Below are 22,762 nucleotides of genomic sequence, written 5' to 3'. Positions count from 1 at the left end.
GCCCTTATCAGCCCAGGAGCCAACCAGGCCCCCTCACAGGGACGGTTTTTTATCAATGCACATTGCAGAGCGACTCTGCAGCGAGACAAAACACCATTTGTTACTACTGGAAGTTTTAAATCCCTGCTGAGGCTGCCCAAAACAAACACAACCGCTTCCCAGCAGGACCGGGGCCGGCGGCCGGGCTCCCGAGCCGCGTCAGGAGCAGGCGATGCTCCCTGCTGATGCCGGCGGTGAGGAGGGACCTCGCGGCACCAATCCCGCCAGGTAGTGAAATGCGGCAGCAAGATTTACCAACAGTTGCGTGAGTGATGAATTTTAAAGCCAAGTCACCTCTCTGTGGGATAAACTCGCCAGACTCAGGCACGCTTGACATTGGCACGATGACCTGATCAATAATTCGGGGTTCTTCCCCTTGAGCCAATGCCCTTGGCCCCCCATGCCAAAGCCAAATACATTTTGGGTTCCTCACAAACCATCCTGATTTAGGGATACCGTCTTGGTTTTTTTGGCTTGCCCTGCATGGGGATCATAGAGCCCAGGGCTGGTGTGGAAGCTGCACAGCTGGGTCCTTGGACCTGGGTTTGCCCTGCCCTGCTCTGCAGCATTTTCCACCGCTTTCCTGCGAGCTGCTTATTAAACACTCGGGAAAGCCTGACACCAACGCGGTTTCTGCTCCTGAACCGTCTGCATAAAAGGAAATGGCAGCTGCACCAGCATTGCCCCAACCCATCCTTCAAACCAGAGAGGAAGAGACTTTTAGGGAATATGCAACGCCCAGAGCGAGGGCCGAGGCTGGAGCAAACCCGACGGGCTCATCAGCTGCTCCCCGGCCAAGCAGCTCCCATGGCTGAAGCAGCAGAGCTGCTGCTATTGATACGAAACGCGCGCGTGCGTATGTGCACAGACAGAGAGGACCTGCCACCGCGGGCACGCCAGCACGTTTGCAATGGCTGGATGAGGAGGGAGCCCCACGGGCAGCGCAGCTCGGCCTGCGCCTGCTGCAGCCCCGCGTCCCCTGCCCCTCCATCCGTTGCAGGAACCAGCTCCTCTCACATCGGCACTGCCGACTCTCAGTTTCTGCTTAGAAAAATATTTACATTTCTACCTCTTTAGAGGCCAGCATGGCCGTTGAGCCATGACTCAGTGTAAATAGAGAGAGAGGCATCATCCTGGGGCTGCAGGCAGCTGGAGACCCACTGCCGGAGCAGCAGCTCCTCCTCTTTGCTGCAGCAGGCTGCTGGTGTCGAAGTGCAGCGGTGGCCCTTTGCATCCTTCCTGTTCCCTCTCTGTGTGCATCGCTTTGTTCACTAAAAACAGCCCCACTCACCTGCCAAACCTCATCTTGTCCCCCAATAACATCATTACAATAGCTGCTCACCCCCCCTGCGGTCACCCAACCCCAACGTGAAACTGGAAATGCTGGTAGGGAGCTATCTTCCTCCCATCAGGAGCAAAGAACGGAGTCGGAGGGTCCTTGAGGAGATCTGCTCCTTTCTGATTACTGCTCGGTACCGCTTGCGGGCTCCTCCACCGGGCAGGTGAGGCGAGGGGCCCGGCCAGACCTCCCGCCTTCCTGTCACCCCAGTCCCAACCGGGAGGGCACCCCGTGCCAGGCTGCTCCCACCATGGGCTGTCCACGGAGGCTTCATGCTCAGGCATCTCCTTTCGCCAGCGAGGCTATAAATAAACCCTCCGAGAGTCGCCAGAGAGAATTTGTGTTGCTCCAGATGTTGCCTGGCTTTGCCATAGCAACATCACAACAGGATGTAACATTCGGCCATAACAAGAACCGCTCCGTAAAGAACCAACTTTCAATCAAAACAAGAACAAAAAAAAAGACACACAAACTCACCAGCAGTCACAGGGCCCCCTCCAGCCGTTTCACGGTCCTGCCTCGTGGTGCCCCTCCAACGTGTAACCTCTCATGTGCAACTCTTGAGCTGCAAACCTGCAAACAGCTACGGTGGGGAGATCTCCACCTTTGGGAAGCCAAGATGAGCAAGGAGCATCGTCTTGTGAATCAGCCATGGGAAGCGTGAATTAAATGAGCTAGCAGCAAACATCTGACCCCAAAATGGCGTTGGCTAAGGGACAGACTCTGTCCCAAGGACATCAAAAGCACGCTACAGCGAGAAAGCTGTTGTCTCCCCAAACTGGAGCTCTGGCGTGCGGGAGCCTCTGGGGCTCCCAGCACAGCACAAGCTTTCCAGCTCTGCTGTGGCTCAGCGCTGGAGAGTTAACCCCAGGGTGTAAAAGTTGTATGTACATACACACACTCGCTCCCACTGTTTTCCTTCGTGTGTCAGCATGTAAGCATGTCTGGGCAACTCTCGGAAGGCCTTGACACAAAGCCAAGTGCTCCGTGCCGGGGCGACTCAGCCCAGGGTCTCTGTCCTTGATCAGGGAGGTGTCAGACGCCAGTTCCAGCTCCTGATGCTGCAGCTCCCGCAGCGGGTACCTGCCTGCGCAGCGCCAGACCGGCTCAGCACCCTGCTCCTGCACCTGGGGGAAGAGCCACGCTTCCACCGGAGACGCGCTCGATTGTAAGGGGAAGACCAAAACCCTCACAAACCCATCCCAGGGAGCCCAGGGCTCCGTCCTCCATCATTTACAGATTATTTTCCCAGCGTGAGTCCCTGCAAAGCTGTGCGTGCAGCCCAGAAACGTGCCAGCGACACGAAGCGGCATCAGCCAGCACGTGCCACGTACGGCTCCAGTGTGACACTCAGCTGCGAGGCGACAGGCAGACGTTCCCCAGCCCCTTGCTCTCACACAGCGCATCGCTGCACCCACATCATTCCAGAATCAAACCTGGCCTCTGCTAAGGCTGCGGTAGGGCTTAAGTCACTTAATTCGCCGCAATGCGTTTGTGGCCTGAGCTCTGTGCACGTGAGGATTTGGCAAACGAGCATCATGAAGTTAGCGGCAAATGCCGGTTCCTGCCCAGGTTCGGCTGGCCGGACCCGGCGAGGGGGCTGCAGCTCCTCGGGGCAGCCGGGCTGAGCGCGGGGCAGGGAGGGCAGGCAGTAAATCACGCTTTGCTGCGCTCGACTGATGGGTGACAGTCAGCTGCCAACTCCAAGCCAAATCAACCCAGAAGAACCCTAAAAAGCAAATATTTCTGGTGGGGGTTAACGACTCTTTGAGGCAATTAGCAAGTGCGCCAAAGCTGGAGAGCATCCCCAGCCTGCGCTTTGCTACCCTGCCAAGGTAAACACTGACATGTTCCTCCCTGAAGCAGCTTTGAGAGCAAGAACAATCCCAGGCAGTAACAAGACTCCTCGCAGGCACACGAGACAGATGCTCGCTGTTTGCCTTTAAAGGCAAAATTTGGTGAATGCCCGGGAAGGGCTGGTCCCACCTCGGGTGGATCGTGGGGCGGCAGCAGGATCAGCTCAGGGCAGAGAAGCCGCATCCCAGGATTTAGCTCCTCGGCTTTCACGCTGGGGATTTGCTTTTCGGAGGAGACTGTAGCACAGGTCTGTGGGAATCAAAAAGCCCACGTCGCTGCGGTAGCACCAAGCCCCTCTCCAAATAAGTACTTTTCCGTGCGCCGCGCAGGGAGGGCTCAGCGCAGTGCAGGCGTCGCTTTCACACGCGCAACGGCTCCGCTGCCAACATCCGCTCGGTGCCGGGGAACGCGCACCGCAGCGCGAGCCGCTTCTCCTTAAACCCAGCCTGGGGTCTCTGAAAAGAGGCTAGGCAGAGAATTACAAATTTCAGTTCTACTCCTGCCTCCAGGAATTAAGCATATTTCTATTTTGTTCCCTTCTCCCCTTAAAAAACCGGCAAGTGAGCCCACGCCGCGGCTCGGGTGGCTCTGCAGCGCTCACCATCCCAGCGGGGCAGCTGAAACACGTCCAGCGCTGCACGGACACGACCGAGAGGGACAAAGGCATCTCCTGACCCGGCCTTCAGGGGCGGCAGAAAACAGCCAGGACCCCAAAAAAGGGGAGCGCAGCCAGGACAGCCGGGAAGAGATAACACGGGGCAGGGGACCGCGGGAGCCGGGCTGCTGCTCCCATGATACGCACCCGTCGCCTCCTTTTCTTTCCGCTCCCTCCTGCCCCCGCGGGGCCAGTTCCCCACGGCCGGGCTGATCCTTCCCCACCTCCAAAAACGCTGCAAAACTCAGTTGTAAAAGGAAAACAAAAAAGTTTATTTTTCTCACAAGAAGCACATAAAATATACAGTACATTTTTACAAACAAAAGTAAAAAAAAAGTGCATTATGCATCCCCTACCGCGAACGTACAGTACAAAAGATACTGCATATTTAAATATAAAACCGGAATTAAGAAATACCATGAAATAAAAGGAACATTGTTATCATAGAGTACAGCAATGCACTGGAACAGCTACACGTTACTCACCCACCCCTCCTCTCCGGGTCTGTGGTCAGGGTCTAACCAGGACGGTCTCCACCTCCCGGGTCGGGAGCCGGCTCCCCGGCAGAGAGCAGGCGATGCCTGCAAGGGCGACGGCGGGATGGGACCCAGCCAACCACCAGCGTAATGGAAAGGACAACCAGGAGGACGGCTATTGCTATCACACAGACCGACAAAGCCTGGACTGGAAATAAGGTGCCAGTTTTGTGCATTTCGGGGTTTTCTGGCAGAACGGGACTGGGTGTGGATTCACACCTGGCAATCCGCTGAGCAAAGCGCGGCCGTCGACGGGACATCTCCCCGGACACCCCCCCCTCCCCCCATCCGCGTTTCTGCAGCAATGCATAGATAAATGGGGGCACTGGGCGCTGCAGCCGGCACGGCCGCGTCTCGACGCAGCCCTTTGGTTTCACCATAGAGAGAGCAGAGGGGAAGTGGTTAGCGGTGCTGAGCTCAGCGGGGCCGGGAGGTTGATATGCAGAAGTAGTAACGGTCTCACTGCCACCGAAAACACCAAAAAAAAAGAGAACAGCAAACAGCAGAGTTTAACAGCTCAGCATAAATACACAGTATTTGTAAACTATTATTAAGGCACTCAATTGTAAAAGAACAATTACAATACGTGGGAGAGGACAAACACATCTACCTTCTCATGCAACAAATCTAATGAAGTTTGCAAGCATCGTAGGTTTGGCTACAAAAACCTTCAAAATGGCACACTAGTGCTTCTAGCGCACGTTGGCTTCGAGACCGACTCCCGCTAAACCGTGCCTCTATCCCGACAGCGTCGCGACGACGCAGCGACTGAGCCCCAAGCCCAACGAGCGGAGCGGTGGGGTTGGTCCAGCGAGAGCCGAGTCCGAGGGACGGGCAGGGGGAAGGCGGTCAGCGCTGAGCTATGCCCCGGGAAAGCAGTGGTTTGTGCACGGCAGAACTTGGCAGGCACTCAAGAAAACAGGAAGGAAATAGGTATGTTCGCTTGCATCAGTTAACGGAATTTTTCTGAATGTATTCAAATCCGACCCCCCCACCCCCTTTCTTCCCTTGGCTGGGCAGCAATGGGAAGCGTCTGCAGCGCTGAGAAAGGTGCCGGTGTAACACACAGCAGAGAAAAATAACCGTGCAAACAGCCCTTGCAAGCCGAGGCTGACGATCGAACTGTGCTGGGATCAAACCTGAGCGCAGCGCTGCGAGGCAGAGGTTCGCCGGGCAGGAGGCACAAAGGCCCTCGCAGGCGGCTGCTCCGAGCCCCGCGGGCATCAAACGGCCCCGGGGCCTCCCGTGTGCCCCCACTGCCTGCTCCTTTTCACAAATCAGAATCTGGGTGTAAGCAAGGAGAGTAAAGATGATACAAAGCTAGGAAATTTATTGCAGGTCTGGACTTGCACACGCGCCCACGGTACGCCGCCATCGGGTAGAGGGTATTTCAGTCCTACTCTGAAGACGACCCAGTGTTTTCTCAGCACTAAAAAGCAAAAGCTTGTGCACATTTGCCAGGGTCCCCTCGCGCAGCAGCTTTTGCTTCAAACCAGCTTTCACGGGTGAAACAGGAAGCGTGCCTCCAGCTAAAAATGTACATCAAATTTAAGACTCTTTAAGGAGGGACGTTTATTTACTGATTGCCAGTCCCTACAGTTCCTCACACTGTTAATATAAAAATGTGGGGTCTTACGCTTAAGGAAAAAAAGGGAACCTCTGGGCATTTCGGACGGTGAACCTCTCTCAAGGCAGTGGATTTTTGATGACTACAGACTCTGAGAACGATTGCTTGCAGCCCTGCTCTCTCCCTCACCTCAGGGAGGGGATTTTTTAAGAATGGCTTTCGATGGAGATCTGTTGCTCACAGCCTGGTCGCTAAACGAGCAAATCCATCCGTTTGCTATCACTGACGCCCAAGGCCCGTTTTGACCCCCAAGCCTGCTTCAAAATATCACCCCGGAGGCACAAGCAGCCAGCACAGTTTCAGATGGGACTCGGAGAGCACCAAGGTTTGGAGCACGTCCCCTACACGCTTCTCAAGCTCTTCCCTCCTGACTTGGCCAAGGCATCTCGCCCAGAGCAGTTCTCGACCTTGCTGGCTGCCCAAAATATTCTAAGAAAACGTGCATTTCATATAGCATTGGTGAACTGCTGTGTTTCAAGCATCTCCCACAGCAGGGCAGCAAGGAGAGGAGTACATGGTGACACCGGTCTGAGACCGGTCGCCGAGAGCCGACCTCCGGCACGGGAAGGGATGCGCCTTCTCGGCTACGATTGCTGCAGAGCATGCAGCACCATGGGCTCACCGAGGGACAGCATGGGCAGCCCCGCTGTCACCCCTGCAGGTCACGTCAGCTTTCCTCTGAAAGGAGATCTCGCCCGCACCTTCAATATCCCTCTCTTTCATTGGAGCGAGCCCATATTTCTGTTTGACTGCTCGCCCCAGAGGATGCACCCTCCCGAGAGCAGGATTTATGCCTCTGTCACCCCTGGCAGGAGGCTGGTGCAGCCCTGCAAGAGCTGGGACACGTACGCCCCGGCTCCCCACGCCGGGGCCACCCAGCCTCCTGACACCCAGCATAAATAACCCCTTGGACTTCGTCAACAGCTTCCCAGGCTGCTGGCAAATCAAGGACGCGCAGGAACCGTTCTACCAAAACCAACAGCAATAATCAGAAAAGACACACGTTCACCTATTGCCTACTGGGATTTTGAACGCGTGGGACACCAGGAGAGCCGTCCCTCCTCGGCCATCTCGCTGCCCTGGCATGCCACCAACAGCCCGATGAAGAAGGGTCCCCAAGACAGGATCCACGACACTGACACAGCAATACACAAAGCTTCACTAGGGTCCACGGTCACTTACTGGCCAGGCTCGTCATTAGTACTGGGACACTACAAACCACGACGACAGCAAAAACACCCAAAGAACAAGACGCCTCTCCACGGGAGCGTAAGCCTGCGACAACGACACAGCCTGGGTGTCACTCCGGCACCAACATGAGACTATGACAATTCACCCGGTCACGCAGCGAAGACGGACTAACGCCAGCAAGTCACACAGTCAACACGAACACAGCTCGATACTCCTTCACTTCACAGCTAAGTCACTCGGTGCGGTAAAGCCTCTGTCTCCATACTCCTCCAGGCCCTTTACAGTTAACGTTAAGGGAATACCTTCAAACAACACTAAGTATTGTGGGAAAAGCCTTTTTTTTAAAAAAAAACCAAACAACAAACCAAGACTAAAAGTCAGCAAGAACAGAGGTAGTGTTCATGTCACCATTTTAAGGATTTTTCCACAAGTGCCCTGTTTTAACTGGAGACTTGTGTTTGTTCTGTAAAAAAAAAAGTCATGACTAATTATTTTGTTGAGTCTTTGAAACAGAATATTTCAGCATTTTATATATATAGATAGATAAATAGATACAAATATCTATCTATATATACACACACACAAAAACACATTATTATACTTGGCAAACAGTACTAGAAATAGCATCCTGCAGGACAACAGGCAATTCACACACAAAGTCCTCTTCTAAGCCATGCAATACATTTTATTTTCCCTTGTGCCATTCACCATGACCCATTATGTTTTTTTTCTCCCCACTTAGAGTACAAGGAGGGAAAGAAGAGGTGGCATCAGATGAACTACTGCAAGTCAGATGACAAAACTGCATCGGTGCAATGAATAAATGCCATAAAACCTCCCAAATCCACCCCCCTCCTCCCCCCGCAGAAGGCATCAACTTTTGCCCATCCAAGGTGTGTTCTTCAAGTTTCCAACCGCTGGCTTCGCTGCCAGTTTGGAGGCGATGTCTGCACTCCTCAGCGTGGATTGTGGCTCACAGAGCACGGAAGACTCGCTTGAAACGGCCTCTTTGGAGTCCGTTATGGTTGACACATCCATGTCACTTGATAAGTCCTCAGAGGACAAGTTAAGACATCCTAGCTTGGCAAGAGAATTGGACCTTTTCAGAGGAGAAGACACAGTCAAGCCAGCCAGCCGCAGCCTGGTCTCAATTTCCTGAGTTCGCTGCTTCACCAGGCCAGGCTTGCCCCGCACGCTGTGGATGCTGTCGCTGCTGGAGCTGCGCGTCAGGTTGGAGCTCCGGGAGGAGGAGGGAGTGTAGCAGATGGTCTTCAGGAAGTCCTTGGTGAAACTGCTCGTGTGCTCCAACCGACACACGACAGGCGTGGAGGTTTTCTGAGAGATCCCCTCCAAGACGCGTTTCGCCTCTAACTTCTCCACATCGTTTTCTGCATCTTCGGGTATCAACGGGGCTGGTCCCAGGAGAGGTACAAGGCCGTGATGTGAAATCAAACCCTCGCCTTCCTCCGCAATGCCGGAGTCGACTCTGCTCAGGGGGCTCTCTCTGAGCAGCGACGAGGCATCCGAGGGCAGGCTTTTCAACCGCTCCAGCTCTTTGGTGTGTTTCCTAACCAAGCCTGCTTTCTGCAGCTGAATAAGAGACTCCTGATGCTGCATCAAGTAACTGTTTGCACTCGGCTTTTCCAAGTCTTTGCTGAACAACAAGTACTTCAGATCCTTGGTAGGTTTGCTATCTTTTCTGGCTAGAGACTCTTCTTTTACCACTTCTGTGTTAAGGAGGCTCTTGTCACAGTGTGAGTTTCTCCTGGGCCGCAGAGTTTTGACCGGGGTTTTTGGTGCATCTTTTTCTTTCTCCAAAATGCTGCAGTGTTGATCGAGTGATTTGCAAGTGCCAGCCTCCAAAGTACCAGTTCCTGCTGACAGAGGAAGCGGAGCCTCATTATTTTTAGTTCTGATTGCTTCCTCTGAGTGCGCCTTGCTGGGCAGGTGGTCCGCCAAGTTGGAATTGATGTGGGAGAGGAGGGCTGGCTGCGTGCAGATGGTGGTGCTGCGACGCGCGGTGCCGGGGTTCAACTTTTCGCACTGCTCCCCGAAGGAGTCAGGAGACAAACTGGCCGAGGAATACATGCAGTCAGTGCAAGACTGATAGGAAGGCTTGACCTTACTGAGGATCCCAAATACGGCATCATGCTGCAAAAAGAAAACAGGTACAGATAAACATGCACAGAACAAGACATCAGCAATAAGCAGAGCGAGAGGCACAGACCACAAAATATATTTACAGCCACACGGATTTGAAACGAAGCCCCTTTCCACTTCTCTTAAGGCCCTGCAGCAGGAACAAAAGCCACGTACTTTCTCAGCAGACAGTATCTTCAATGGAAGAATACCTACCGTTTCAAGTGATGGTCATGCAAGCGAGTTGCCCAAAGCAGTTTATAGGGCACTCACATGTGTGCGCTCTCTCTCTGGCATCTAAATCCATAGCTTGGGCAAGCAAAGCCATGTTCAGAAGCACTTCGAAAAGGAAGAAGCTCATCATGGAATGAAAGGCTTTATCCAAGTCAAATGAAACTGTGCTATGAAGATGAGAAGAGCAGTTTCACTTGCAGTAGAGTCAGCCATGCTAATCACCTACATTTCAACTCCATACGCACCTCAAAATCCTCTGGGCAACTCCTTTTGCTGTTGTTGTTATTCAAGTTCTCTCTATTAAGCCTGCTCTCCTCCTTGTGCATGGACAAACGCCGCTTCCACTTCTCCATTGGATTTTCCTCCCTGACACCGTCCTCCCCTGGGTCCCCGGGCCCCAGCACTATCCTTCCCTTCCTGGGGCTGAAGTCCAGTTTCTTCTTCACCTCCTTCTCACTGAAACTGCTTAGCTCTGCCAGCGGCTCCGCTGCCTCCAGGGCTTTTGCTGTTTCCAGCAGCCTCCTCTCCGAGGGTGCGGATGGAGGCTGTCCCACCAGCGAGGCAGTGCGCTCCACAAGCACATCTCGCTCCAGCTCCTCCACGTGGAAAAAGCCCTCCCTGTCACTGGGGATCTTGTTCTCCAGCAGCGTGTCCGAGAGGCGACGGAAGCAGTAATTAAACCCCACAGACACATCTGTGCCGGCGCGGTTGTCCAGGTACGCTGACTGCGAAGGTGTGTCCAGGTCAGCCAGGCGATTTTCTAGGTCGATGTCTAAGCTCTCGAGTAAGAAGTCGCCTGACCCCGTGGTGCCATCTGTGTTCTGGGGTAGGTTGCTCTCTGCCTGCTGCTTCCACAGCTTATTGTGGCGCTGCTTGCTGGGGGAAAGGACAAAGACACAAGTGACTACTGTTGAACTGTAGGATACTCGGTTCTAGGAACGTCCCTCCCTCTCCACAACCTGGAAGTGAAAGGCTGACCGCTGGGTCCAACCCTGCGGTCCCACTTGGACAAAGCCATCTCTAGCATCAGGATTTTGTCCCTCCTGCCTGCCCGCTCCAGAGTCTCTGTGGCCCAGCAGACTCGCAGCCCCACGATGGGAACAGCCCTGGGGAGGAGTCCCTCAGGGCAGAGGGGCACAGAGCCCTCTGTCAGAGCAAAACACTCTGAACCAACATCTCTGCACGTCTCATGGCACAGCTCCTGCTGAACCACAGTGAAAATTTTTCCTCCTCCTCCCCCAGTAGAGCAGAGGCCAAGCGGAGCATGCAGAAACCCTTATTAGATGCCACAACACTTGCAATGACAAAGACTTGTGATTGGCATGGTCACCCAGAACTTAAAATGATTTGCCTCCAACACTGCCTGAGCTCAGTTCTGCCTCATAAAACATGAACAATGTTTCGCTGAACAGTACTGGCTGCTGAGAAATACGAACATGCTTCCCAAATGCAGAGAAACCCTCACTGAATTAAACCAGAGCAGATTGCCCTAGAAGACAGCTAATTTCCATTCAGGGAGGCCTGGCATGGAAAAGGTTTAGAAAAACACAATTAGCCCAGGCTTCTGCATCTACCCTTCTGAAAAAGGACCCTTCAGACGACAGCACCACGCACACTCTGACAGCACCTTTGAGCACGACACGCATGTGTGCAAGACATCAGAAGAACCTGTTGCCTGAAACTCCATGGAGAATCAATTAATGTTTTGTGATACAAAAACACGAGAGGTTGCCTACAATGAGCTCCTTTATTTCATGCAGGTCACCTTTCCACTCATCCTGTCACCTTACCTCGCATCTAAAATGCCTTCATATTCCAAAAGCTGTCTCATGAAGCCTGCATTCGGTCTTGCAATGCTGCGTTTTTGCTTCACGTAATTATAGGCCTTTTCCAGTGACCAGCCAAACTCCTTCATTGCATAAGCTATAACAGTAGATGCTGACCGGCTCACACCCATTTTGCAGTGCACCAGGCACTTGGAGTGATTCTTTCTGCAGAAGGACAAACGGGAAAATATGTCTTATCTTTCTGGTTACGGTATCTGTTGTTACCATTTTACACAGTGGAGGGACAGTACTTTGTCCTCCTGACCACCCTAACACCACGGCTCAGTAGGTGAGAAATGTTTTGGACTCAGTGGGCCACGAGAAGAATCTCTCTCCAGAAAAGTCAGGAGTTAGAGAAGGGCAACTTCAATCATGCTGCCATTTCAGAGACCACCACGAAGCCTCCTGCCTGCCCGAGTCTTTGGATAGAGGGATAAGCAGGAACAACCTGAGTGTAAGAGCCCAGCAAAGTTTGATGGGCTCTGTCACCGTCTCTTGAGTGCAGAGACAGCTGGGGCTCGTGCAACACAGACACGTGTTGGAGTATTTCCAGGACTTCTTGAGAAGAGGAAATGTCCTCGTTTCCTTTTGGAAGCAAAACAAAATAATAATAATAAAAAACATCATAGGCTAAGAACAGATTAATGCCAGTACAGGAAGAGACGTGGTACGGGGAAGTTCCAGGGACACAGAAAACTTTTGGCAAAAGCAGTAACGCAAATGCCCTGTTGCCTCCTTCAGTGGTGGTGTGGGTTCAGGGGGGGCCCAGCTCCGCGCTGGATGAAACCTGCAGGGCAGTGTCAGACCCCGTGGCTCGGATGTGCTCTCACACCAAGTTGTGTCTCCCAGCTCACTTACTTGGCCTTATTTATAAAGTGGTACGCCTCATTCCAGTGAGCCAGGAGGTCTGTTGTCTCCTCGTCATACACTCGGATATTGTGATAGGCGAACAAACCGGGGAAAAAGTTATCAATTTCCCTGGTCACATTCAAAATGTAGTCAATGCTGTGGAGAACGAAAAGAAAAATAAAGTTCAAGTGCCATGGTCATGAAAGGGAACTGGCACACCTTGTGAAGTCCATGAAATCTGACACAACACGAACTGTAAGATTTTAGTCTACAGCCCTAATCCCGAACCCCCCGGGATGCCCAGTGCCACAGGTCACGCACGTGAGGTGCGGGGCCTGCTCATTCACCCATCTCTCACCACCGGCACATCCCGTTCAAAGCAACAAGAGACCTTGGGCACAGGAGGGAGTTTATTTTATCCCATCTGCCGAGGCTTTGTAACCTAATCAGAAACTCCTCACTGTGTGCCACACACAGCTCCTGGGCTGCTGAAAGAAGAAAAGCGCATCAGCTGCAAGTGATTCGTTTGGGCAAGAGCTGGGAACACACCCTGGGAATCGCAATTTTCAACTGCAGGCTTTAGCTGCAAAACCATCCTTTTCTCTTCTTTCTGACCAAAAATATGAAATGAAAGTCACATGGTATCTCTTGATTCCTGCCAAATATTACAGCAGGGATTACAATGTACTTGGGCAGAACGAATGCCCATATTGATTTATTACCTCCTATCATTCAGACAAATCAAGGACACAGGATATTTGTTTCAGAATTTGTCCAGCTTTGACTTTTAGACATTGCATGTCAAGATGCCTTCCCCGTAGATCAGAAGTATTAGCGCACTGGTTGATTTACTTGTTCAAAGATGTTCAGACATCTGTTCTCAAGGACTCCAAATTAAATATTTTTAGTCATGCTGTTGAGCAATATTTTTCAGTTTCTCACATCAGGGTTGGTGTATGCCTTGGGCAAGCAACAAATATTTATACACAAAATTCTCACTCGTCCAAAAAGCGTGAAAGTAAATCAAGCCAAGAAGTGGTGCAGTGATGAGAGCGTGGTGAAAGACAGCCCTGCAGCTGCCTGTCTGGGCAGGTGAGATGGAGATTGCTCATCCACGGGAAGTTCTGCTCCGTTTAGATAGAGTTTTTTTCCTAAGCCTAGCGCTGCAATATTTGCTCTTCTGCAGCCTGCAGGAATTCACACCTGACACAACAACATGTATGGCCATTTCACGCTCGGCTGCTACACACTGGGGGGGTTCAGAGATCTTGAGGTACTTCACAAACGAGAAGTTTTGTTATTTCCACTCTACATGTGATTGATAGAAACGAGGTAGGAAAGATTTCTTGACCAAGGTCGTGCCGGTAAGTTACCCACATGGCTAGGAATGGGCCCAAACTCATCCCTACAGTCCACCAACGTTGTAGAGCAGCTCAAGAGACCTGAATGTAAGTGAAAGGCAAACGACGGGAGGTTTCAGAGTCTAAGGCTGGTGCCTGAAAGGTGCAGTACTCACCCCGAGCCCTGCAGCTCCTCGAGGTTGGAGGCGTTCCACTCGGACCCCTGCAACAGCCACAAACCACATGTTTCAAAGGAGCCCGAGACCTTCCCTCTTTCCTAAGGTTCCGCAATCCCCCAGCCTCGCTGAAATATTGGTAACACCCTCTGAAACAGCAGCATGGCATCACTGCAGCCAGCGCTGCAGCTCAGCACAGAGATGCCCTGTCCTGAACAGGCAGGGACCTCCTGAAGGAGGGGACAAGGCCATTACGTCCTCAGTTAAGGAGTTAGTTCTCGGCCAGCATGTCACAGAGCACATCCCAAATCACTGCCCCCGGCCACTCTGGGTTTTTAACCACAGAGATAAATAATGCAGGGAAAGAAAACGATGATGTGTGGCATGACTGGGATCACGGGTATATGAGAAGTGAGGCAAATCCTGAAAGTTATGGGTGTGGTTACACCTTGAATCCCCCCCCCCCCCCCCCACTTGCAAAACAGAAAGCTAAAAAGGGTTTAAAAAGCAGGTTTTGCCCTCAAACATGAGCACTTCCCCTAAGTCTCTCCAGAAAAGAAAAAAAACAAAACAAAACCAAGCATAACAGGCATGAAATGTGTTCATCTCAAGCAAGTCTTTGTTCCAGATGGCAGTGCCTGGTTTTGCTTGGAGTACCATCTAGTGGCAAAAGATCAGACGAAACACGCATCGCGCTCTGCTTTTGCACAAGCTGGAACAGCACATCACCTTCAACCTTATTTACACAGTTCTGGCCATGCAAACAGAACTTCATAGGCTCCGTCGAGAAAAACAATACAGTGACCCTAATCAAAGAGCACTGAGGCAGCATCCACAGCTAGACCCTTTGTTTGTCGTAAAAGAAAATCTCCACTGCTAGAAACAGAAAAAGAGCGTGCATAGAGAGAACTTGAGCTATGCCATGGTATGTCCTGAAACAGGATCAACCTGCCAGGAAAGAACCATCATATCAAGTCCCAGAAACAGGAACGCAGCTAGAAAAAAGGGCTTCTCTACTGCGGGCTTTTACAAGCAATAGGGGTCCTGGAGTAAAGTCTGCACAGAGGGCAGGATAGCGGGCTGTACCTCTTGCTCATGCTGCACAAGTCAGCCTTGACACCAAATCCAGCTTCCCCTGAGTCCAGTGACTTGTCAGATCACTCCCACTGAGCCTCCTGCTATTCTGGAGCTCCTAACATAGCAGCTTACCAGATATAAATGATCAAAAATCAGAGATGGTTTGTCCATCTGACCCAGGATAAGCAGCATTTCATTGTCTATAAATTCCTTGAATTCCTTCAAGTTGCAATTCATGTGTTTCTCCAGCTCATTTCGTATCTGCGGAGAAGAAAACAAAGGATGCCACCTAGAATCATGTCTGTTCAACGGAACATTTGTTGGCACTCCTCTGCAAAACGCTTTTTCTGTCCTTCATTAAAAACAGCAAGAGGGATTCGACCTTTTGGAGACAAGAAATCTCACTATGTGGCATCTCTCCAAGTATCCTAGGCCCACAGATTTAAGATCTGTAAATAAAGCTTCAGGTAACATCTGCGTACAAACCCTATATTTTGGGGTGCCTGCTTCTTAAAAATAATTCGAGAGGTAAAAAACAAGACCTTGGAGAGAAGCTAACAAACAAACGTGAAACCCATTACAAGCAAGGAGTGAATAATGGCAGCAGTGCTGGTGAAGAGAGATTTCCAGTACTCTCCCTTTTTAAAAGGCCAGGGCACGGACATACAGTCCTCTCACTGCACCTCAGCTGCAGGAAGGTGCGGTGCAAAGCAGCACAACTTTGTTTAACCCACTATGGAAAACGGTTGCAGCAAAATCGAAGCATCTCGACTGCACCACGAGTTAAGAACACGCACACAGACAGACGAGTTCTCAGCTTACGCCTACAACTTGTAACGCTGCTGTTACACAAGAGTGGATCTGAAGCCTTCAGCGCTAAGCTTTAGGAAGGAAAGCCCTGCATGTTAATAGCCTCCCTTGAAAAACAAACAAAAACCCAACCCCAAAAGAACTATTTCCATTTGCTCCGAGTATGTCTGCACTGCGGCTAGATGTATTTACACCAGCCTGTGGGATGGATCGAAACCAGCTTTAGCCTTGACTTGTGATTCTCCATCCATAAACTCCCTAGCAAAATGTTGTTTGCTAGCGCCTCTGACATTTGTTCAGGAGCAAAGAAAATAAAACCCTAAAACGAAGCCGACAAGGAGAAAGGAAGGCATATACTTTGCTCTGTGCTGCCCATGAGCAAGCAAAGATCAGGACACTCATCTAACACAGCTGTGAGGCCTCAAGCCACCTGCTTCAACTTTTGAGCACTGCCTTTGCTTGCGTAATTCCCAGGGATACACTGAGGAATAAGCGGCTGCGATGCATTGCTTGGACATGCCTACGTGTGCTGCAACCAACTGTAATGCAGGCATCACCTCTGATGCCACTCTGTTGGCAGAGAACCAGGCACTATGCACTTGAAAGTCACATACTTGTTACTAAGGTCTTGAAAAAACACACTCCGATGTTGGTAATACCCCGATTTCCCTGCTGGAGAAACAGATATAGCAAAGGCAAAGAGCAGAGCCTTCACAGAACAGTTGGAAATACACACTCAAAAGCCAGTGACACCGAGTCATATGGTGTCTCTTCATCAGTGCAGCACTCTCCAGAAAAGGAATCTAGCAGGAAGAATAAGAGAACAGGAATTTTTATATTTACCTCCTTAGAAGTCACATTTTCCAGGTCTTTGCTCATCATGATGCTCCGGAGTTTGGCTTTAATGAGCCGTTCTGTTCGTTCCCTTTCAGTTGGCCTGAAAAGGAAAGGGAGAGGATGTCTCCAAGCTGGCAGTAAACATATGGCACAACTCAAGCAGTACAGAGGAGTGGTGGCAAAGACTTGTTTTAAAAGCAATTTTTATGAGAATAACGGAAGAAAAACGTTTGAAGACATTTACAAAAAGAAAGGAAACGAACCACTGGAGGAAGAAACGGGAGAAGGGGAGATTTGTCTTGTGAGCCAAACCAACTTTTTCTAATATAACTCAGAACTGACTTGTCAACAAACAGGGCTGGAGAGTCGGGGCGGGTGGACTCCAGGTCCTGCATTGCGTTCCACTCATTGATGCAGCTCTGGTCGGAGCTGATGCAGCTCTCGTAGTACGTGGCCCAGACCAAGGCCATCCCACCTGGGAAGTAGTTGTACCTTCTTGCAACTTCACAGGCTTTATGGAGGATCTGTAAAGCAGACCTGCAAGTTTGGAGAACAAATTTGTGCAGATGTGAGCAGCAGGAACAGACAGAGCAGGATCTGAGAGATTTTCACAGAGAAAAGAAGATTTTCAGCATTGCTTGTTGCAGTTTGCTTTTTAAGAGCAGCAGATTTATTGTATCAGAGTTCAAAGAGGGCACAAATTGCACCTTGGAGGCCTTCTCAAGAGCCAGTCCAAGGCAGAGGCTGAAATCTTCTCCTGATTAACAGGCAAGCACAAAGCACAAGTCACTCTGGGATCTAATCATTAGCTAACTTGTAAAGCCAGACCAAAGAAAAATAAAGAACGTGGACAATTTTCAAACCACCTTCAGCAAGGAGTCAAATACATATTTACCAGCATTCTTGGCCCCTGACATGCTCCAGGGACAAGGCCCAGATTGGGTCATTTGTTTTTGCAAATTCTAGCATTACTTTTTCCTTCCTTCCCTCCTCATTTTTTTTCTTTTCTTTTTTTTAAGGCTCTGCTCCGAAGATGTCATTGTACCGAATACATTAACCACATCTAAGGTTGCCAACAGGAGGGGCCGAGTTAAAAAATGACAGGAACAAGAGCTTCATTTGCTTCTGTACCAAATCATCCCTAGCACGACATCCTTCTCTACATCTGTATCTTTTCCCTATCAGATGCCGCAAAGACAGGGATCTCTCGAGGCTCCAACAGGAGCCAGCAAACTGACCAGGCCAAAAAAGATGCATTTGTTCTCTGCGGGGCTGAGTAGCAGCCTCTTCGAGGAGGAATTTGCTGGCACAGCTGCTGCTGATTCAGCCACCTCTGCTTCAGTGTTTTGGAATCCCTGCACATGGGAGGGGTGACAGGAGCTGAAAGGTGAACAGGCACCCGGGGCGGCACGGCAAGTTTCCGCGCGGCAGGAACCCCAGCCTGGCCCCAGGAATGAGGCAGAAGATGGGGAACGCCATCAGATTGGCAATGGGTCCCGAGACTCCTCCTTCAGCCAGTTAGAAAAATATGCAGAGAGAGGAAAGACTGGGTTTGCAGCCTGATGAATTCAAGTTGGTCTTTCATATTTATTCATCTCACTAGTGCCGTTTCCCTTATATTGAAGAGCACATAGCTGCTCTGAACAGAAGCAGAAGATCCTGGTTTTGGATCAGGATTCTCACAGTCCCTTTATAGTACTGCTACCTGCTGACACAGGGAAGCAGCATCTCTGCTGCAGCTCACTAAACGCCAATTATGGAGAATGCTGAAATGCAGTTTATTTGTTTTTAATTTATTCACAGAAATGACAGTCTTTTTCTCAATAAAGCTAATTAACACACATACCACATGGCTTGCACAGACACTGGCTTGAAGATGTGCATTCTCCCTGCAGTGCTCACGCTGAAGCCACTAAAAGAGAGAGGGGAAAAAAAAAAAACAGTCAGAAACTGCTCTTCTCTGCATCACAAGTTGCACTCTACAAACAGCTACCGCAAGGCACCTATAGGGGCACTCACAGTCAAAAAGAATCAGGGATGAGAATTTGTATCCCCGATTTTCCAACATCCTCCCAAATAAGAATGGCAAGCGGACACCCTTCCCGGCGTAGGCTGCCAGGAACTGGAGGTCCAGCCCTCGAGTGGGATTTCAGAGAACGTTCACTGGGTATCACAGGTTCCACCGAGCAGCTTGAGGGCAGCAAGACAAAAACTCACTGTCTGAATAAGCGGACTGCAGCCATGAATCCAAAATTGGAACTTCATTTGCAAGGTGATAGAGAATCTCTCCTAGAGCAGCCCCCAAGTAGGGAAGGACATTCACATTTATCCTTTTAATGTGGTTTCTTACCCATCACCATCAAGATGGATTTTAGTATCACTCCACAGACGAAGAACCATTCCTATAGTGCAGCTTTTACTGGAAGAGAGATTGTAATACAGGATGTTAAATATAGGCCACAATGTGGTCACACCAATATCCTAAATAATTAATACTCTTCAATTTTTAAAATCCTCAAGTCTTGCTCTAGTAATTCCTCATAATATCTTAGGCCATCAAATGCATAACACACAAGGAGACTGGCAGCTGAAGTCTAAAGGTCTGCTCTGATATTAGCATGCCGATTGCTCCACAGGGCTGGAGAAACATAAGAGAAGCAAGAATCAAAATTACCAGCCCTCCTCTCCCCCTCCAGAGCCTGCCAGAAAGCACTGCAGTATTTGCCCCATCGCCTTTCCTGCTCTCTCACCCTCGTGAGCTCAGTTCAAGGCAGCTCCCTAACAGGGCATAAAAGCAGATCACAGTGATCTGGCTGCAGAGATCAGCTCGCTAAAGCCGGGCAGAAAGCAAGCCTGGGTAGGTGGCGGAGCAGCCGCCTGCCCTTCCCGAAAAGGACCCAAGGGGCCTTTCAAAGGACTGCATGTTCGATTTTCCCTTCATCACTCTGGCTGGTAGAAAAGACAAAACCGGATTTGATGAGTTTACCTAACCCAAAAGAACACTTTCATTTCAGAGATGCAATCTGGCAAGAAAACCATACTATAAAGGGGGCCAGTAACTTTCAACTAGTAAATAATTAAGCTAGTGAGATATTAAAGTTTTAAAGGAAATTGGGATGCATACAGCAACAGCCAGTTAGCAAAGAACTCGGGTTTTGTTTTGTTCTTTTCCTTTCTCTTTTAAGCCTTCAGCCACTTTCCACAGCGGATCAAAGGATTTGACAGGCCAGTCTGAACACACATGTGGACAATGTGCACTTTAGAGCTTTGCGAGTAAAAATGTTTTTTATTAAACACGTGTAAAAGGAATAAAACCCACAAAAGCGCCCGACCAGTCAAACTGTCAGCAGTGAGAACACTTACAGCTCAGCAGGGACATTTCAGCCCCAACACGGAGCCATGGAGTCACTCAATGAAGTTGCTAATGCCAACTGACGACTTTATGCGTGAGACTTGCCCTTAATTAACAAAAACTTTGGCTTTCAGGGGAGCCGGTAACTGAAATGGGAGCTAACCTTACAGTTAGGATGGATTTGTCCTAACTTTTCCATCTTTCCTCCTGTCTCACATCAATAATCACCAGGAGCAAATTACTGCAAGCTTGCTTCAGATTTGAAGATGACATAGCAAACATTCACTGCTGTTGCACACCAAGTGTGCCATAAGGAAACACTACATTAGAATTTCCTCCGTAACACTAACAGCAGTAATTTAACAGCAGATACAAGAGGCAGCATCAACGCCCATGACAATAATCTTTTTAGGAAGGCACAGCTAGGAGTTTCCCTACAGGTCTCACTGCAGCGCAAAAGCTCTCCCCTTCCACTTATAGCAATGGAAACAACCACTAAGGTTTTCCAAAAAGAAAACAAAAGTCACACTCGCTGCACCAGCACAACACGGGAGCCTGTTAAATCATCGGAGAACAGAAACAACAGTCTGGAAGCTCTGGCTTCTAACTCCAGCTCTGCCAAACCAGCCCTGTCTCTCTGAGCCAAGAGCTTTTCTGCCTTGGTTTACTCACCTAGAACTGGAATAATGCGAGAGGATCTGAGATAACAAAATATTTTATTTGCCTTTCAAAATATTATGTGCTCTTATCAGTTAGACAAAAGAAACAGCTCATTACTGACACATTTGTTTGTTGGTTTTGGAGGTACTTTTGCAGTATTGTTTTTTGATGTTATTTGGCAACTAAGCTACTCCCCCCCCCCCCCCCCAAAAAAAAAAACCAGCTCCATTGCATCATACCATCAACAGACTTCAAGTCTGGTGGATAGAATAAGTTCCAGTTCTGCAAATGTGCCTGCAAGAGCATTTTGTAGCAAGCAGACAGCAAACTACCACAGATGAGGTAGACAGCACAGCCCTACAGATGGATTACACGTGAACACTTTGCCCACAACTGCCCAGAGAGCCCAAGGAGACCGAAAGCTTTCTGGAACAAAAATCACCCTCTCGCCCTCATAACTGGTCAGAAAACGCAACACATGTCCTTTCTCTTGCTAGAATTTGCAGATATGTGTAAACCAGCCGCTTGGGGACAGTTTGGCGTTGACAGCCTTTCCAGAGAACCCAGCCTGCCTGATTTCCAAGCCCAGCCTCGCCTCAGACATACCTCTCCTTGCTGGAGAAATCCACACCCAGCAGAATATTCTCTTCTGTGTCCTGTCGTCCGCTGCTGTATACAACCACCATGTACCGGACTCGGTCCGTCCACACACTTTCCAAACGGACAGCCTAGAAAAAGGTCATCAAGCTCTGCAAACTAGCTTTTGGACAATTATGACTTCCATTGCTGCCTAGTATTTTTTTAAGGTGTAATTGTACCCACGAGCTTTATTTAGCTGCAGTATGAAAGACACAGGGAGAGACAGTCCATCTTCCAGCAAGGCTGGTTGCCAGTTTGACTTGGCATTGGGTGGAGAGATTAGCCTAGATTACCTGCCCCTGTTCAGAGAAATACTACAAAACATAACCTGAAGATTTGTTCTAAAGAGGTCCAACTAGAAAGCTGGTAAAAACATTGGTCGTGCACTGAACTGAAAACAGAGGCAGGCTCAGAGGATTCTTCCACTCACAAGCCTTCACTGAAGTATGTTAGTCATGCTGGAGGGGAAAACTGACACAGACTTTTCTGCAGCAACTTTTATAGCCTCTGCAGATTTCTTTAAAAGAAAGCCCAGCCCCATTTGGATGCAATTTCAAGACTGACTTAAGAGTGTCCACCAGCATCAGCGAGCTCCTGTCTCTTCTCCTGTATTAGTGTTTGTCAGCTGACTGGAAAATTAAATCTAACAAAACACACTTCAGACAGATCAGTCTCCTGACCCAACTCATTATGTGGACGTAAGGACCAGGGCAAAAGGAGTGGACAGGGAAACGCGGTAGGGCTGGCAACCAGCTGACTCTGAAACCTCGGATTTGCCGATGCTTTTCATGAACCTCTACAGGTCTGTTTCAAACACTTCCAACAGAAAAGGAGAGCAGCAAAATGCATCCTTTCTTACCAGTTTGATCCTATCCTCACAGCGAAGAAGGTTGATCATCACCTGGAGGTGCTGGGGCAAATCACCTGCAGAGAAAGCAGAGAAATAATCAGAAAGGGTCGCTCACTTGCTGCACCAAAAATCAGCATAGTCTTGACCTTTAATGAAATTGGATGTTTCCAAGTCAAAAAATACCATTTAAGGGAGGCCAATGAACTTTGCTGTCCCAGAGAATACTAATAGAAGCAAGCTTCTTGGATGAGTGTTATCTGGCTGTGTGAGAACTCGACCTTACGGTATTTGGAAGCTACCAAATATATGGAGACCACCCGTGACTGGCACAAATGATGATACTCTTCCTGTTCCGGCACCTTAGAGAAGACAAAGATATGGGCACCGAGGACAGGAGGAACAACTCTGGTTAAAAAAAAAAAAAAAAAAGAACAAGGGAGAAAAGAAAAACTGACTTGTGAAACACACATAGCATCGTGGGATCAGCCTCACTGGCCTTATGGAGGGTATATCTGAACATGAGAAACTCCTGAGGAGGAAGGGCTGCAGGAGCGGCCCGGTTTGGGCGATGGATCCCTTCTATCTCAAACAAAGTGCTGCCCATGCATGCATGCAACAAGTCCCATAGGCTCTAGAACAGTGGGTACATTTCTGTTTGGGGAAAGCAAGTGAAAGGAACAAGGAATCTACAAGAAAGCAAAACAAGTTCACATCTAATAACTCGGTAAT

The 22,762-nt window shown here is 49.8% G+C and overlaps 1 protein-coding gene across 6 annotated transcripts in view; it reads right to left on the bottom strand.

The window, feature by feature from the left end:
• Positions 1-4,152: 4,152 nt before the first annotated feature.
• The window catches only part of SSH1 (slingshot protein phosphatase 1), a 40,804-nt gene continuing 22,194 nt past the window's right edge, over positions 4,153-22,762 (bottom strand). For 5 of the 6 annotated variants that reach the window (XM_087754418.1, XM_087754422.1, XM_009472442.2 and 2 more), the window contains 12 exons: positions 22,043-22,107; positions 21,151-21,272; positions 18,883-18,951; positions 18,379-18,444; positions 16,875-17,069; positions 16,539-16,632; positions 15,018-15,146; positions 13,809-13,855; positions 12,302-12,448; positions 11,408-11,608; positions 9,863-10,493; positions 4,153-9,395 (listed from right to left, as the gene is read on the bottom strand). In XM_087754418.1, the coding sequence (XP_087610544.1) occupies positions 8,118-9,395; positions 9,863-10,493; positions 11,408-11,608; positions 12,302-12,448; positions 13,809-13,855; positions 15,018-15,146; positions 16,539-16,632; positions 16,875-17,069; positions 18,379-18,444; positions 18,883-18,951; positions 21,151-21,272; positions 22,043-22,107 (3,044 nt within the window). In that variant the 3' untranslated portion in view covers positions 4,153-8,117. The other variant, XM_087754423.1, reaches the window with a different exon arrangement.

Source organism: Nipponia nippon, unplaced genomic scaffold (assembly GCF_047370975.1).
Source record: "Nipponia nippon isolate SJK-2023a ecotype South Korea unplaced genomic scaffold, ASM4737097v1 scaffold_18, whole genome shotgun sequence".
Lineage (NCBI taxonomy): Eukaryota > Metazoa > Chordata > Aves > Pelecaniformes > Threskiornithidae > Nipponia > Nipponia nippon.
Note: the sequence above shows the minus strand (reverse complement) of the source record. Positions and strands in the feature narration are given on the sequence as shown.